This window comes from Solanum lycopersicum, chromosome 7 (assembly GCF_036512215.1).
Source record: "Solanum lycopersicum chromosome 7, SLM_r2.1".
Classification (NCBI taxonomy): Eukaryota; Viridiplantae; Streptophyta; class Magnoliopsida; order Solanales; family Solanaceae; genus Solanum; species Solanum lycopersicum.
In genome coordinates this window covers 3,519,170-3,531,524 of record NC_090806.1, presented here as the reverse complement: position 1 = coordinate 3,531,524, position 12,355 = coordinate 3,519,170, and the positions used below count along the sequence as shown (strand labels likewise).

Below are 12,355 nucleotides of genomic sequence, written 5' to 3'. Positions count from 1 at the left end.
TTATATATTAAGTATCGATATCTGTGAAATACGTATGTTTTTATTACTTTCAAACCAAAGAAACAAAAAAGAATCGAACTAAACTGACAGTTATTGTTTGATTTTAGAAATTTAAAAATTAATTTAATTATGTTTTAATTAATAATCAATTTAAATTAAACCACGAATATCCCTATCTGTCAGATTCTCATTAAATTTAAAGATATTTTCAATACTTTTCTCGATTTTTACAAAAGAATCTATTTTTAAAATTGTGGTTGAATGGAAATGGAGAAGTAAATTACAACTTTTTTTTTTTTTATGACCCCATTGCTAACATATTCCCAAGAATCTTCTCTTTCATCACAATTTCCACACATATGTATTCTCACTTTCTCCCAATTCCTTTCAATACTAACAACTTGCTCAAACTAAAAGTGATAAAAACAACCCATTCTTCTTCTTCCTCCAAATATTCTACTATTTTTTTCTTGTTTTTTTTTTGCCCCTATTAAATTTGTGTAATAACTAGTAACATGTGTATTCAAGATTCAGAGCAAGTGAATGAGGGTATGGAAAATTTGGCCATTTCCAACACTGATGACAATTTCAAGAACCAATCTTTACATTCTGAGGCTGAATTTCAACATACCCAAAATGAGAATTGTGGAAAAGTTACTTCTTCTAGTCCTTCTGTCATGAGAAACTCATTCCCAGTAAGGATTCTTTTTTTTTCTAATTGTAATATTTGGTTTTGGGGAAGAATTTGTTGGTTTTGTATATGGGTGTTGATTGGTTTTAGTTTTTTCTTTTTTCTTTTTTTGCTGTCATAAATGTTGGTTAGTTTGGAATATGGTTGTTGATACTGTTTAAAGATTTGATTTTTATGGTGTACTAACACAGTTGGTTGGTTGGCTATTAGACTGTATTCTATTTTGAGTTAGTTGGGGGAGACTTTTTTGGTTTGTATATGGATGTTGATTGGTATTAATAGTTCTAAGACTGTTGTTCAATTTGGAGTTATATTGGTTGATACTAGTGTTTGTTCAATTTGGAGTTTTATTGGTTGATACTATGTAAAGATTTGATTTTTATGGTGTACTTATGCTTTAGAACAGTACTTAAAGCTATGGTTATTGGTCTTTTCTTCATTTGATGATTTGATATCATGCTGATATACTTTTGTGTGTCTGTTATGTGTGTATGCAGAGGTGATCCATAGTTTAAACTTGATGGATTCAATAATCAATACTTTTGAGTTTTTATGTAGTCTTGATTGATTGTATTCTTTTTGAGTTAATTGGGGAAGACTTTTTTGGTTTGTATATGGATGTTGATTGGTATAAGTGGTTTTTTGTGTTGTAAGTGTTGGTTAATTTGGACTTTTATTGGTTGGTACTATTAAAAGATTTGATATTTATGGTATTTTTATGCCTTAAGGACAGTACTGTGTAGATGTGGTTATTAATCTCTTTTTGTGTACTGTTTGCTCCCCAAACTTTCTTTTTCTCTGTGTCTGTGTGTGTATCAAGGGTGATCTGTGATTTAAATTCGATGAGTTCAACCTTTGAGTGCTTACCATTAAATCCGTTGCACTTTCTATATCATGGGTTTCAAATTTAGTTCTCTTGAAGTTTATAGCAAGTAAATGTGATCTTCTGAAAAAATAATTTCAAGATGTGTCTTATATCGTCCAACTAGAATCTTTTCGTTTGTCAGCATTTGTAGCTAATGGTTTAGAGTTTGCATTAGCACTGATTTGGTGTTTCTAACAAACTCATGCGACTACAGTCATGCTGCTTAGCTTCCTGAACAGAGAATTGGCACGAAGTTCACTTCTATTGTCACATCATCGAAGCTGATTGTTGCTTGAATTCAAACCATCTCTTTGCTTCAATTAATTTCTTTCCTTTTCTGCAGCTGGAAAGTATTTCAGAAGACACAACTATTGCAGATCGGAAACAAATACTGTTGAGTAATTTCCTCCCGGCCCTTAGATCGGGTGATTGGTCTGATATTGGAGGTCGCCTTGACATGGAAGACACTCACATCTGTATTGCGGACCTAGCTAAGAATTTTGGCCTTAATATACTTGGTGAGGATGCTATTTCTTTCTATGGAGTAAGTTCGTTAACCTCATTGACCATCATATATGTCACTCTTTGACTATTACTCTGTATACTTTTAGGCTGAATTAAACTCTCAGTAAAGTTCAGCTTAGCTCTTACTTTGTGAACATAGGAAGTACGCATAAAAAAGATTAACGCTACATAGTAGACACAACTAGAGTGCCCTACTCATCGGAGTTGTAAGATGGGGCATATGTCTTCACCATACGGGTGCTTCTTTCGTCATGATGTTGCAAATACTATGCTGAAGATACTTTTAAGTATTTTCAAGTAGACCGAAGAATTATAAGTATTTCTTATCAAAGAAAAGTATGAAACACTAATTCAAGCGACCGCATTTCTCCCAAGTTGAAGCAAAATACAACTCTTAAAATTTTTAGGAGTATATAATCTAACCGAAAAATACTGTAGAATCGCAAAGGTGTTGTTCTTCTGGTAGTCTTGGAATGAACCTAGTGAACAGCAGTCGGTAGAGCACCAAAAATTGAACTTCTGCTGTCCCTAAATGCATATCTTAGCTCCTGCGTACGACCATGTCCCATTGTTTCCTTTGTTGTTTCCGTCAAATTTGTATGGATTAGAATGAAATTGAGTTCTTTTTTTTTTCTTTTCGTAGGAGGAGGCTTTGTTTTTTTAAAAAATATTTTTAGTCTGATGATGCCTAATGCTAATGGTTCTAATGACAGGTCTTTGATGGACATGGAGGGAAAGGAGCATCACAGTTTGTTCGTGATTACTTACCAAAGATCATTGTCGAGGATGCTGATTTTCCCCTGGAACTTGAGAAAGTGGTCACAAGATCTTTTGCAGAGACGGATGCTGCCTTTGCCAAGTCATGCTATGTTGACTCAGCCTTGTCCTCCGGCACTACTGCACTCACTGCAATGATATTTGGAAGGTAAGTTATTCCTGTACCTAAGTCATCTCATTACGCTAAGAGTAGCCACTTTGATCAAAATCTTTTTACTGATGTGTTGTATCATATGAACAGATCACTTCTTGTGGCCAATGCTGGTGATTGTCGAGCAGTTGTATCTCGACGTGGACTGGCTATAGAAATGTCAAGGGACCACAGACCTTGTTGTGTTACTGAAAGAACTCGCATTGAGTCAGTAGGTGGATTTGTTGATGATGGCTATTTGAATGGACAGCTAGGCGTGAGCCGGGCTTTAGGTAACTGGCATATTAAAGGATTGAAGGAAGTTGAGAAGGGCGGACCATTGAGCGCTGAACCTGAACTGAAACTGCTGACATTGACAAAGGAGGACGAGTTCCTGATCATCGGTAGTGATGGGATATGGGATGTTTTCCGAAGCCAAAATGCAGTTGATTTTGCTCGGAGGAGACTGCAGGACCATAACAATGTAAAGAGATGCTGCAAGGAAATGATAGACGAGGCCAAAAAACGCGGTGCCATAGACAACTTAACAGTAGTCATGGTCTGTTTTCACTCCGAGCCTCCACCTCCAGTTGTTTTTCAAAGATCAAGAATAAGGAAAAGTATATCCGCCGAGGGACTTGCAAATCTACGATCTTTGCTTGAAGACTAGAGCTGCAACGTTCGATATCAATTTTGGCAGCTTACAAACATATCCACCTAAACAACAGCGATAATGACGATCACTTGGTTACTCCTGGACAACTTAGTAAAGACATCAGAATCAGAGGTAAACTTATCTTCTTCTTGTTGTAATTCTCCCATTTTAACCTAAAAATCCAAGACGAAATAAAGCTTAAGGGACATAGGAGCAACCTGTTGAGCTAAATTTTTGTACATATATTAAACAATATTCTTCCATTGTATGATTCCCTGACTAAAGGGAAATTCAAACACCTTCTGGTGAGACAGAAATTGAATTGTTGGTTTGATCCAACTTTTTTAGTGTCATAACAAAGGTTATGTAATTGCCAGCATTCTTAGTTGCTTTGAATGGTTAAATGAAAGTTCATCCGAATCTAGTACTTTCAGTGAAAAAAACACATTTATATATGAATTAGTACTTGTATTGTAATAAATAAAGTTGAGCTTAGAGAGCTTATATCCTGAATTCTCCTTTGATGTTCACTTCTTTAAATACTAAAACGCTCAATTCATCGCGATGCAAGGGGTTGTCGCTTCATATGTGAAACCAGTGCTACATAGAATTAAATTTGTGTTTCAAGTTATGGTGGACACACTTTCAAATATCATTGAAGATGCAAAATAAGTAAAATGACTATTTTACCTTTCATTCCATTCAATTCTCTATTGGAGTTGAATACCTACTATAGAATACATATTTCAATGTTCATTTAAACCAAAAATAAATCAATGGTATGACACTCTCATCCACAATCGTGTTCAAATATTACAAAATTCCCCTTAAAAAAAAGGTTGTCTAACTTGCAAGCATCAATAACTGGTTCTACAGCTCGAACTATGACCTACACGTCAAAGGAAGATGACTTTAACATTGATGCTCAGTGCGCGCCTTCAATTCCACTAAAATAGATATATAAGAAAAGGAAGTTCTGGTAGCGTGGACAAGAGCTCAATCTGTAGTTTACACAAAGAAGATGCGAAAAAAGGATAGAGTAAGAATTTGAACTGCTAACCAGTCATTCACTACACTTGAGCATTCAGAAACCTGGGCTAATTTACGTTGAAATATTGTGGTTCAGGGAGCTCAGTGATCTAATACCTTTCGAAAGGCTGTTTGCAACTCGACATACAAAGGAATGCACCTAAAGCACAAATACAGAACCATCACAACCACATATCTACATCATCTGCAGGTGAAGATCAGCATCCTGCTGCGCAAGCTCCACCATCATAGCTTCATCAAAGAACTTGTTGATGCTCACATCTTCACTCATTCCCTGGAAAGAAAAGGGATAGATTTATCAAACCGTTGTTCCAAAAACCTCAATGGTAAATAACTCAATTTAACCCTGCAAGAAATGTATACCTTTCTACGCCTTGTCTTCACCATGAACTCACGAGCCAGATGTTGGATTGGAGCAGGCTCCAGTGGTCGTAGAACGATGCTCTTGTCAAGAGGATCCCCGGGGACAATAGCCCAATGATCAAATACTGAAAGACAAAACGCCTGCCCTTGGGTGTGATACCTCAAGTCCGTTTCAAAACCAAAGGACTCGATAACGGGTAAAAATGCCTGACAAAGAGGTGCGCACATGAGAATTCCTGATGCTATAACATGAAAACATCATATCAATATTTGAAAGTGCTGTAGATATTTAAAATCAAACCTTGACAATGTAGGCAGGGGTGCCAGGTTGAGGAACATCAGCAGTAACGTGTCCACGCCTACGTGACAACACGGTGTATATAGCAGAGAGACAATCCATGGGCGTTTGGATCTGAAGCAAGACATCAGAAAGTTAGCCCTAGTTTCACATAAGAAAAACATCTTTTTAAAAAAAAAATATTGATTGAGATTTTATACCCATATTTCTGTAAATAATTTATAACCTAACCAAGGCTCAACATTTGTACTTTTCCTGTCAATTTGAACATAGTATAAATCCAGCAGGACTGTCACTAATATCCTGTTGTGACAGCTCCGCTGTTCACTTTGTTCTAATATATGGGGCATAAAGCAGCAGCTCTAACACGTAAAATAGTGTGTTTTACACAGCTCATAGGTACAGTTTTAAACCTGTCTCGCCTCCTTTATTTATATAGGTGATCCGAAGATATTAGTAAAGAAATAATCACGAAAATGTTACCAAATAAACAAAAAGTTCAAGACAAAAAGTATACCTCCACATAATACACAGGTTCCATAAGTCTGGGTGTTGCCATAAGAAAAGCAGAGTAGGCTACACGTCGTGCAGTTGGAATAATCTGACCCGTTCCACGATGCAACGGCTCCGGTGCAATCTTCGCATCAACGATCTTGAATTTAACATTTCTAATGGGCTCATCGCAAAGGGGTCCTTCCCGAGCTCCCCATTGGAACCTATTGACATTTTGTTGATTTTGTTAGTCCAGCATCTGGATCAGGGAAAACCACAAAACTACGAAATTCAACTTACCCCTGAACAATAGAATCTTTAACAGCATTCAACAAGCTCTTGTCCACTTCACTTGAGAGTGTATCATCCAATAAGATATTAGGTCCCTGCAAATATATTTCCAAGTGTTCAACTAAAGGATATAAGCAACCATTAGCGGAAGTTCAGAACAGCTAACTGGTGATCAAAACTATGTAACAACTGACCTGCTTATCGGGTCCAAATGCCCAAATAGACCGTGCAGCAAGAAGATCCCAGTCATATTTGGTTTGGAAAAATTCACCTAGTTTCTTTCTAGGCCAATCGATGCTCACAACACCGTTCTCGATGTCCTCAGCAAGCCCTCTCTCCAGAGGTTCAGCAATCTACAAGCAACAGAAGTAAGCAAGGAGGAAAGCAATTTTCTCATCTTGTGCAGATAAAAAATTTAACAACTGACCATAGTGATTTTATTTTTCTTGTTAGGTGTTTCAGCAAAACATTTCATTGAAGACGACTCCACCACAGTTTCACAGAATGAGACAACTGGATCAGCCACCTGAATGTTGCGCACACAACAAAAAGAACCATAAGATCAGTTGAGTTTGACAAAGGAGTCCTAAGTATCAATAAAGTTTGTATTTTTCCTGTAATAAGTAAAGAACTGACAAAGGCAAGTACAGAAGAGAAAGTTATAAAAGCACCTTCACTTCCACCTCGGAGTAAAGCTCCCTAAGGTCCTTCATTATAGAATCTAGGTACAATTCACCAGTACCTAATATCGTGTGTTCACCCGACTCTTCAACCTTTGTGATTGCAAGAGGATAACTCTTGCTGATTTTCCTAAGCCCCTCCACCATTTTGGGCAATTCGCTAGGATTCAAAGGTTCAGTAGCTGTTTTCACCACAGGAAGAGTATTAAACTGAAGAGGGCGAAATATGTATACATCCTCATCAAATTCCAGATTACAAAGAGTAGCAGTTTTCATGATTGAAGCATCCACTCCTTCGATCAGAACCCATGCACCTGGAGGAGCCTTACTTATGGGGATCCTGTATCTAGCTTGATATACCCACAGCTTTGTAACTTCTTTTACAGTCATATCCTCTTCATCATCAGGTGAATAGCCCTCACCAAGAACGCGTACCGTCTGCCCTGTCATTATTTCCCCGCTGTAAACCCTACCAAAAGCATCGAAAACACTACAATCTGGTTTCGGATACAGCTTCGTCACATTAACCATCAACGGGCCAGCAGAATCACAATTTTCCATTGCTTTGTAAATTGCTGAATCCTTTGGACCCGTGTATATGTGTTCCACTTTCCTAGCTGCAGCAGCTTTAGCAGAAGGGATGTGATGAACCAACATGTCAGTAAACCCAGTGGCAGTTCCAAATACAGCACTGCAAGCCAGCCTCAGCAGAGGCCTTACATTTAGACGATAAGCTGCATTGCTTAGTGTCACCCCAAGTTCCGCTAGGGTTGCTTCAACACTCTTCTTGTGCTCTCCGATCACTTGGCTATAAATCTTGTAAAGAGGTTCAAGCACAAACTGAACAAAAGATCTTTCAACCCCACTTGCAGGAGGTTTCTTCTTGAAACTTCTTGTATCAGGATCAAAGTAGAAGTCCCCCCAAAGCCGCGAAGCAAACTTGTTTGCATCAAATGCAATTCCGTGAAGCTTAACATACAGTTTGGCAAATGACTGCAGAGTGAATGACCATCCTGCTGTTGCACTTGCAAAGCAGACATTCCCTAATGCAGGATCAATTACTTGTGCATTTCCAGCGGTGGACGAGGCAGCTGTAATTTGACTGTTGACAGTTTCAACTATGTGCTTTAGTTTGAAGTAGGCGTCCTTCGGGGGCAACTTAAGCTCAGTTATCAATCTATCAACCTAAAGGGACAATAAAAAATTATTAGAGGTAACAAAGTCTCAACATTACTTGAATCTTCACCAGTTTTATGTGATATACAATGTACCTTGTTGATTACAAGAACAATGGGAATACGTTCTAGAATCGCATGCCTAATGGCCCTTTCTGTATTTACCTGTCACCAATGACACAAGGAAAAAATGTAAGTGATCTATCTATTCAGTGAACATATACCAGTTAAAGTCTAGATAGAACTCAATTGTAGCAAATACGGCTTCCATATATGAAAACAAAAAAGAAGATAACACACCCAGCTCACCTACCTGATTAACTTAATCCAACTAAAACCCACAATACCCCATATGATCCCCAAAACTTTGATAACACATTTCCTTAAGCTGCAAAGCCTCCCAGAGAACACATAGCAAGCAACTTACATCAGCAGCAAGTGATAATCACCATGTCGTGCATACACCACTGAATCTTGTCTATTTCAAACGACCTCCATTGTTCTATACAATCGGCCCCACATACCAGCTAGTTTAAAGGGTCCCACTCTCCATTGGGCACAAGACAACATAGTATATGAAAAAATAAGGCACTCCGTTTGTTGAATGTTTTATCAGGCTATTTAAATCTCTATACATTGCTTTAAACTTCTACAGTCCAAACTCCCTTGCATTAAGAAAAAGATATTTTTGAAACATTGTTTTATACATCGTACCAATTTCTATTTGATGATACTTCCGACATTTTTTCCAAATGTAAATCGTGCTTCATTCATGTTTAAAATTAAGGTGTAGACATTATTTGAAACTAAGGTGTAGACATGTGTGCTGTTACTCTCTTTTGTGGAGGCTTAGTACTCTTTACTTGATTAATTAGTCGTGAAGACACCTGTTAGATCTTATCTAGCAGCTATGTGATTCCCACAACAATGTCTATATTCCAGCAGATGGCAAGATTGGCAATTCAGAATCACTGTACTGTATGCTGCAGGAGAGAAATAAAATTTACTAACTTATTATGTATAAAGACTAGCTACTATTACAGTAGAGTCATCCCAAGGAATATAACTCGTCTTTCCAGGATAGATCTGCTTCGATATACTGTCTGCAGTCAGCATGGTATAAGTACAAGTAGAAAACCATATGCATATTCGGATGCAACTCACAAACTCCACCACATACAAGGAGGCTGATAACTCAAGGTCACCATCCATATAGAACAAAACCAATTTTTAGAAGCATATGGTTTGATGGCAATACCTTCTGGGCTCTGGCATCCTATAAGAACTTCGCCTCATGCTCTGAAACAAGTTAGATACTGTTTGGATGGGCTTATAAGCACAAGTCATAAATTAAGAATCCTAACTTCTGGCTTCTGCATTATTTTTGTTATTTTGGCTTAAAAGTACTTTTTTTATCTTACCCAAATACTACAAAGTGCTTCAAAACTATTTCTGCTTAAAATCACCAAAAATAAGCCAATCCAAACATCCTCTATGCTACTAGGCTATCATTTGCAAGTGAATTAATCATAGAAATGTGAATGAACTTACCATCACTCCTTCAACTGCATCAACAATCAAAACTGCCCCATCAGCAAGTCTTAAAGCAGCAGTCATTTCATCGGAGAAGTTGACATGGCCGGGAGCATCCATAATGTTACACAGGTAAGACTTTGAATTGCTGTCTTCCAAGACTAGTGACATAGGGACAGACTTAATTGATATCCTCCTCTCTTGCTCATCTATTCTTGTGTCTGTATACCTCATATGCTTCTCACTATTCTGATCAAACGTAGATATATGGTGTGTTTGTTCCACCAGCATATCCATAAACAAAGTCTTCCCGTGATGTATGTGTCCCACTAGAGCAACATTTCTAACCAATGCTGGGTTTGACATCAGACCTAAGAGAAACTGAGTCGATACATAAGTGGACGAATCCTTCACCCCAAGTTCAAACTTAAGATTCTTCACTGGTTTAATTATTGGCATTTCAAGTGGCTGTTCATCTTCATCCATGACCAACGTTTCAACCTCTTCACCATAAACCTCTTCAGCAGTTGGGTAGTATTTCTTGTCTTCAGCAAGAACAACTTGGTTATCCATGTCAATATCATCTTGAGTGGCAAGCCATCCATTTGAAGCACCAGGCTGCTCATCATCAGATACAGCTCTCTCATCATCACTCCTATCAGGCAGCTCATCGTCTTCCTCTTCCCTATCACTTTCCTGATCAGACTCTATTTCAGGACCAATATAGTTCCCAAACTCATCATATAAACTATCATCCATGGCTATTTACTACCTGCTTAAGCAAAATAATTCACTCACCTTATTAATTATTCAACTAATTCAAATCAAAAACTTAGCTACACAAAAAACACAATTTTACAAACGAAACTTAGCCGAAAAATGGAGCATTATGCACAGGTAAAACATATCAGTCGAAACATTTCATTGTTAAACCACAACAAACAAACATTTGTAGGCTGCTAAAAATAATAGGGTTTAAAGGAATGAACTATGCAGAACGAAACGAAAGATAAGTACCTAACCTACTAACTCGAAGAGAAGAGTACCGGTAACTCGAACAACTGCCGGGAACAGCGACGGAGGAGGGAGGAGGGCGGCGGCGCAACGGTGGTTCGAGTTTTCAAGGAGCTCTAAGCTTATTGCTTGCAGTGTTTGGGGAACAAAGCTTCTTTCAATTTCCAGTTTTCTAATTTGGGCCTAAATGTGGATCTGGAACCGTCTTGGATCCAAAGCCCAAAATAATTGGGCTTTGATTATTTTCAAGAAACTGACCACTAAAATCAGATATTGTATTCACGCTGTTTCAATTGCGATTGAATTTAACATACGCTTGGATATAATGTATCTTTTTATGTTCCGAAAAGAAAATACTTCTACATTTTTGAGGATAAAAAAATTCTCGATATGTATTACAAAAGCAGCGCTAATAGGCGTTACTTATGAAATTTTTGTGTATACATACGTATCGTATTTAATATATATATATATATGTAAGTGTTGACACAAGTTGAAGGTTTAGTATAGTGGTTAAGGATTGCAAAAGTTATTTGAGATTATGTATTCTATCCCTGATTGCAGTACTCTCCTAGACGTAACATAGTATATAGTACTCCGGTCCTATACAAGCAACTTAGCATACATCTAGCAGTGTGGGATAGAAATTGGGTTCCATGTTATAAAAGTATTTCACAAGTATTCTATAAGATGTTTAACTTGCATATAACATGATTCTGACTTTGTGATTTCCAACCCTTTTATATTATGATATAGCTTGGTCATTGCATGTCATGTGAAGTCCTTTTTAGCATGATTTCATAACTCTCTAACGGAAGAGCCTCTATCTCAATATTTCGGTGCTAAGTAAAAATATTAAACAATCAATCTAAGATAAAGTTCATTTAGAATATCTCCTTAATTTTGTTTCAACTTAAGTGACAATTTCTTTCAACCTTATGAATCCTTTTGTAAGAAAATTCTTCTACAGTCATGTTCTTAGTAGTATATGAGAAAACCTTTGACAACAGCAACAACTTTGATACTTTACTCCGAAAGCATCCTTAAATCATTTATATCAATTTCATAAAGAACATGCATATCTTCATATATTCATCTTTCATAGTTCACAAGTCTCATCATATGATCATAGTCTTAAAATCATGGATCATGAGTTTATATTAAACAATCAATCTAAGATAAAGTTCATTTAGAATATCTCCTTAATTTTGTTTCAACTTAAGTGACAATTTCTTTCAACCTTATGAATCCTTTTGTAAGAAAATTCTTCTACAGTCATGTTCTTAGTAGTATATGAGAAAACCTTTGACAACAGCAACAACTTTGATACTTTACTCCGAAAGCATCCTTAAATCATTTATATCAATTTCATAAAGAACATGCATATCTTCATATATTCATCTTTCATAGTTCACAAGTCTCATCATATGATCATAGTCTTAAAATCATGGATCATGAGTTTATATGAATTCAACTCAAAAACATATAATTACTTCAATTGACGCTTAAAAAGATCGAAAATCATTAGTTAAATCACAATTGAAAAGAATTCATGAAGATCGAATAAAACCCTAACTTTGAATCGAGAATCTAATCTTGTAAAATTGGAGAATTAGGGACCCTATAGAGGAAAATACTTCATAAGTGAATACTAGCATACCTTAGAGTTCAAACTCTTATTGCTATGGTGAATTTGAGTCCTCCGTGCTTAAAACCCCATTTTGTTCTTTCTTGAATGAGGGAGTTTGAAGGGGATGAACTTAGAGAGAATTTAGGAGAATGATTTAGAATGAGTGATTTTAAGGCTTAAGAATCT

General features: G+C 36.8%; 2 protein-coding genes across 8 annotated transcripts; one reads left to right on the top strand and one right to left on the bottom strand.

Annotated features, from left to right (window-relative positions):
- Positions 1 to 222: 222 nt before the first annotated feature.
- Positions 223 to 4,003, top strand: LOC101252501 (probable protein phosphatase 2C 27). Its single transcript, XM_004242664.5, has 4 exons — positions 223 to 695; positions 1,900 to 2,100; positions 2,795 to 3,006; positions 3,100 to 4,003. The coding sequence occupies exons 1-4, from the start codon at positions 516 to 518 to the stop codon at positions 3,656 to 3,658; spliced, it is 1,152 nt and encodes a 383-aa protein (XP_004242712.2). The 5' UTR covers positions 223 to 515; the 3' UTR covers positions 3,659 to 4,003.
- Positions 4,004 to 4,312: 309 nt separating this feature from the next.
- LOC101252197 (110 kDa U5 small nuclear ribonucleoprotein component CLO) lies at positions 4,313 to 10,818 on the bottom strand. 7 transcript variants are annotated; one of them, XR_011221938.1, is made up of 12 exons: positions 10,548 to 10,818; positions 9,544 to 10,297; positions 8,089 to 8,157; positions 6,809 to 8,002; positions 6,565 to 6,663; positions 6,332 to 6,490; positions 6,147 to 6,232; positions 5,872 to 6,070; positions 5,358 to 5,468; positions 5,057 to 5,263; positions 4,790 to 4,967; positions 4,313 to 4,532 (listed from the first exon to the last, which is right to left on the bottom strand). XR_011221938.1 is itself a non-coding variant. In XM_010324964.4 (11 exons), exons 2-11 carry the CDS (start codon positions 10,282 to 10,284, stop codon positions 4,869 to 4,871), a joined length of 2,964 nt encoding a protein of 987 aa, XP_010323266.1. In that variant the 5' UTR covers positions 10,285 to 10,297; positions 10,548 to 10,818; the 3' UTR covers positions 4,586 to 4,868. The 7 variants fall into 7 exon arrangements, 3 of the variants coding, with proteins under 3 accessions (XP_010323266.1, XP_004242711.1, XP_010323265.1); XR_011221937.1 differs by having other exon boundaries at positions 4,313 to 4,644; positions 10,572 to 10,747; XR_011221936.1 differs by having other exon boundaries at positions 10,543 to 10,698.
- Between the last annotated feature and the right edge of the window lie 1,537 nt (positions 10,819 to 12,355).

Coding starts and splice junctions, on each gene's coding strand:
- LOC101252501 (XM_004242664.5), top strand. CDS start 516: ATGTGTATTCAAGATTCAGAGCAAGTGAATGAGGGTATGGAAAATTTG. Junction 696..1,899: donor TCATGAGAAACTCATTCCCA/GTAAGGATTCTT, acceptor CCTTTTCTGCAG/CTGGAAAGTATTTCAGAAGA. Junction 3,007..3,099: donor ACTGCAATGATATTTGGAAG/GTAAGTTATTCC, acceptor TCATATGAACAG/ATCACTTCTTGTGGCCAATG.
- LOC101252197 (XM_010324964.4), bottom strand. CDS start 10,284: ATGGATGATAGTTTATATGATGAGTTTGGGAACTATATTGGTCCTGAA. Junction 8,158..9,543: donor ATGCAGTTGAAGGAGTGATG/GTAAGTTCATTC, acceptor CATTGGTGACAG/GTAAATACAGAAAGGGCCAT. Junction 6,071..6,146: donor AAAGATTCTATTGTTCAGGG/GTAAGTTGAATT, acceptor AAATGTCAATAG/GTTCCAATGGGGAGCTCGGG.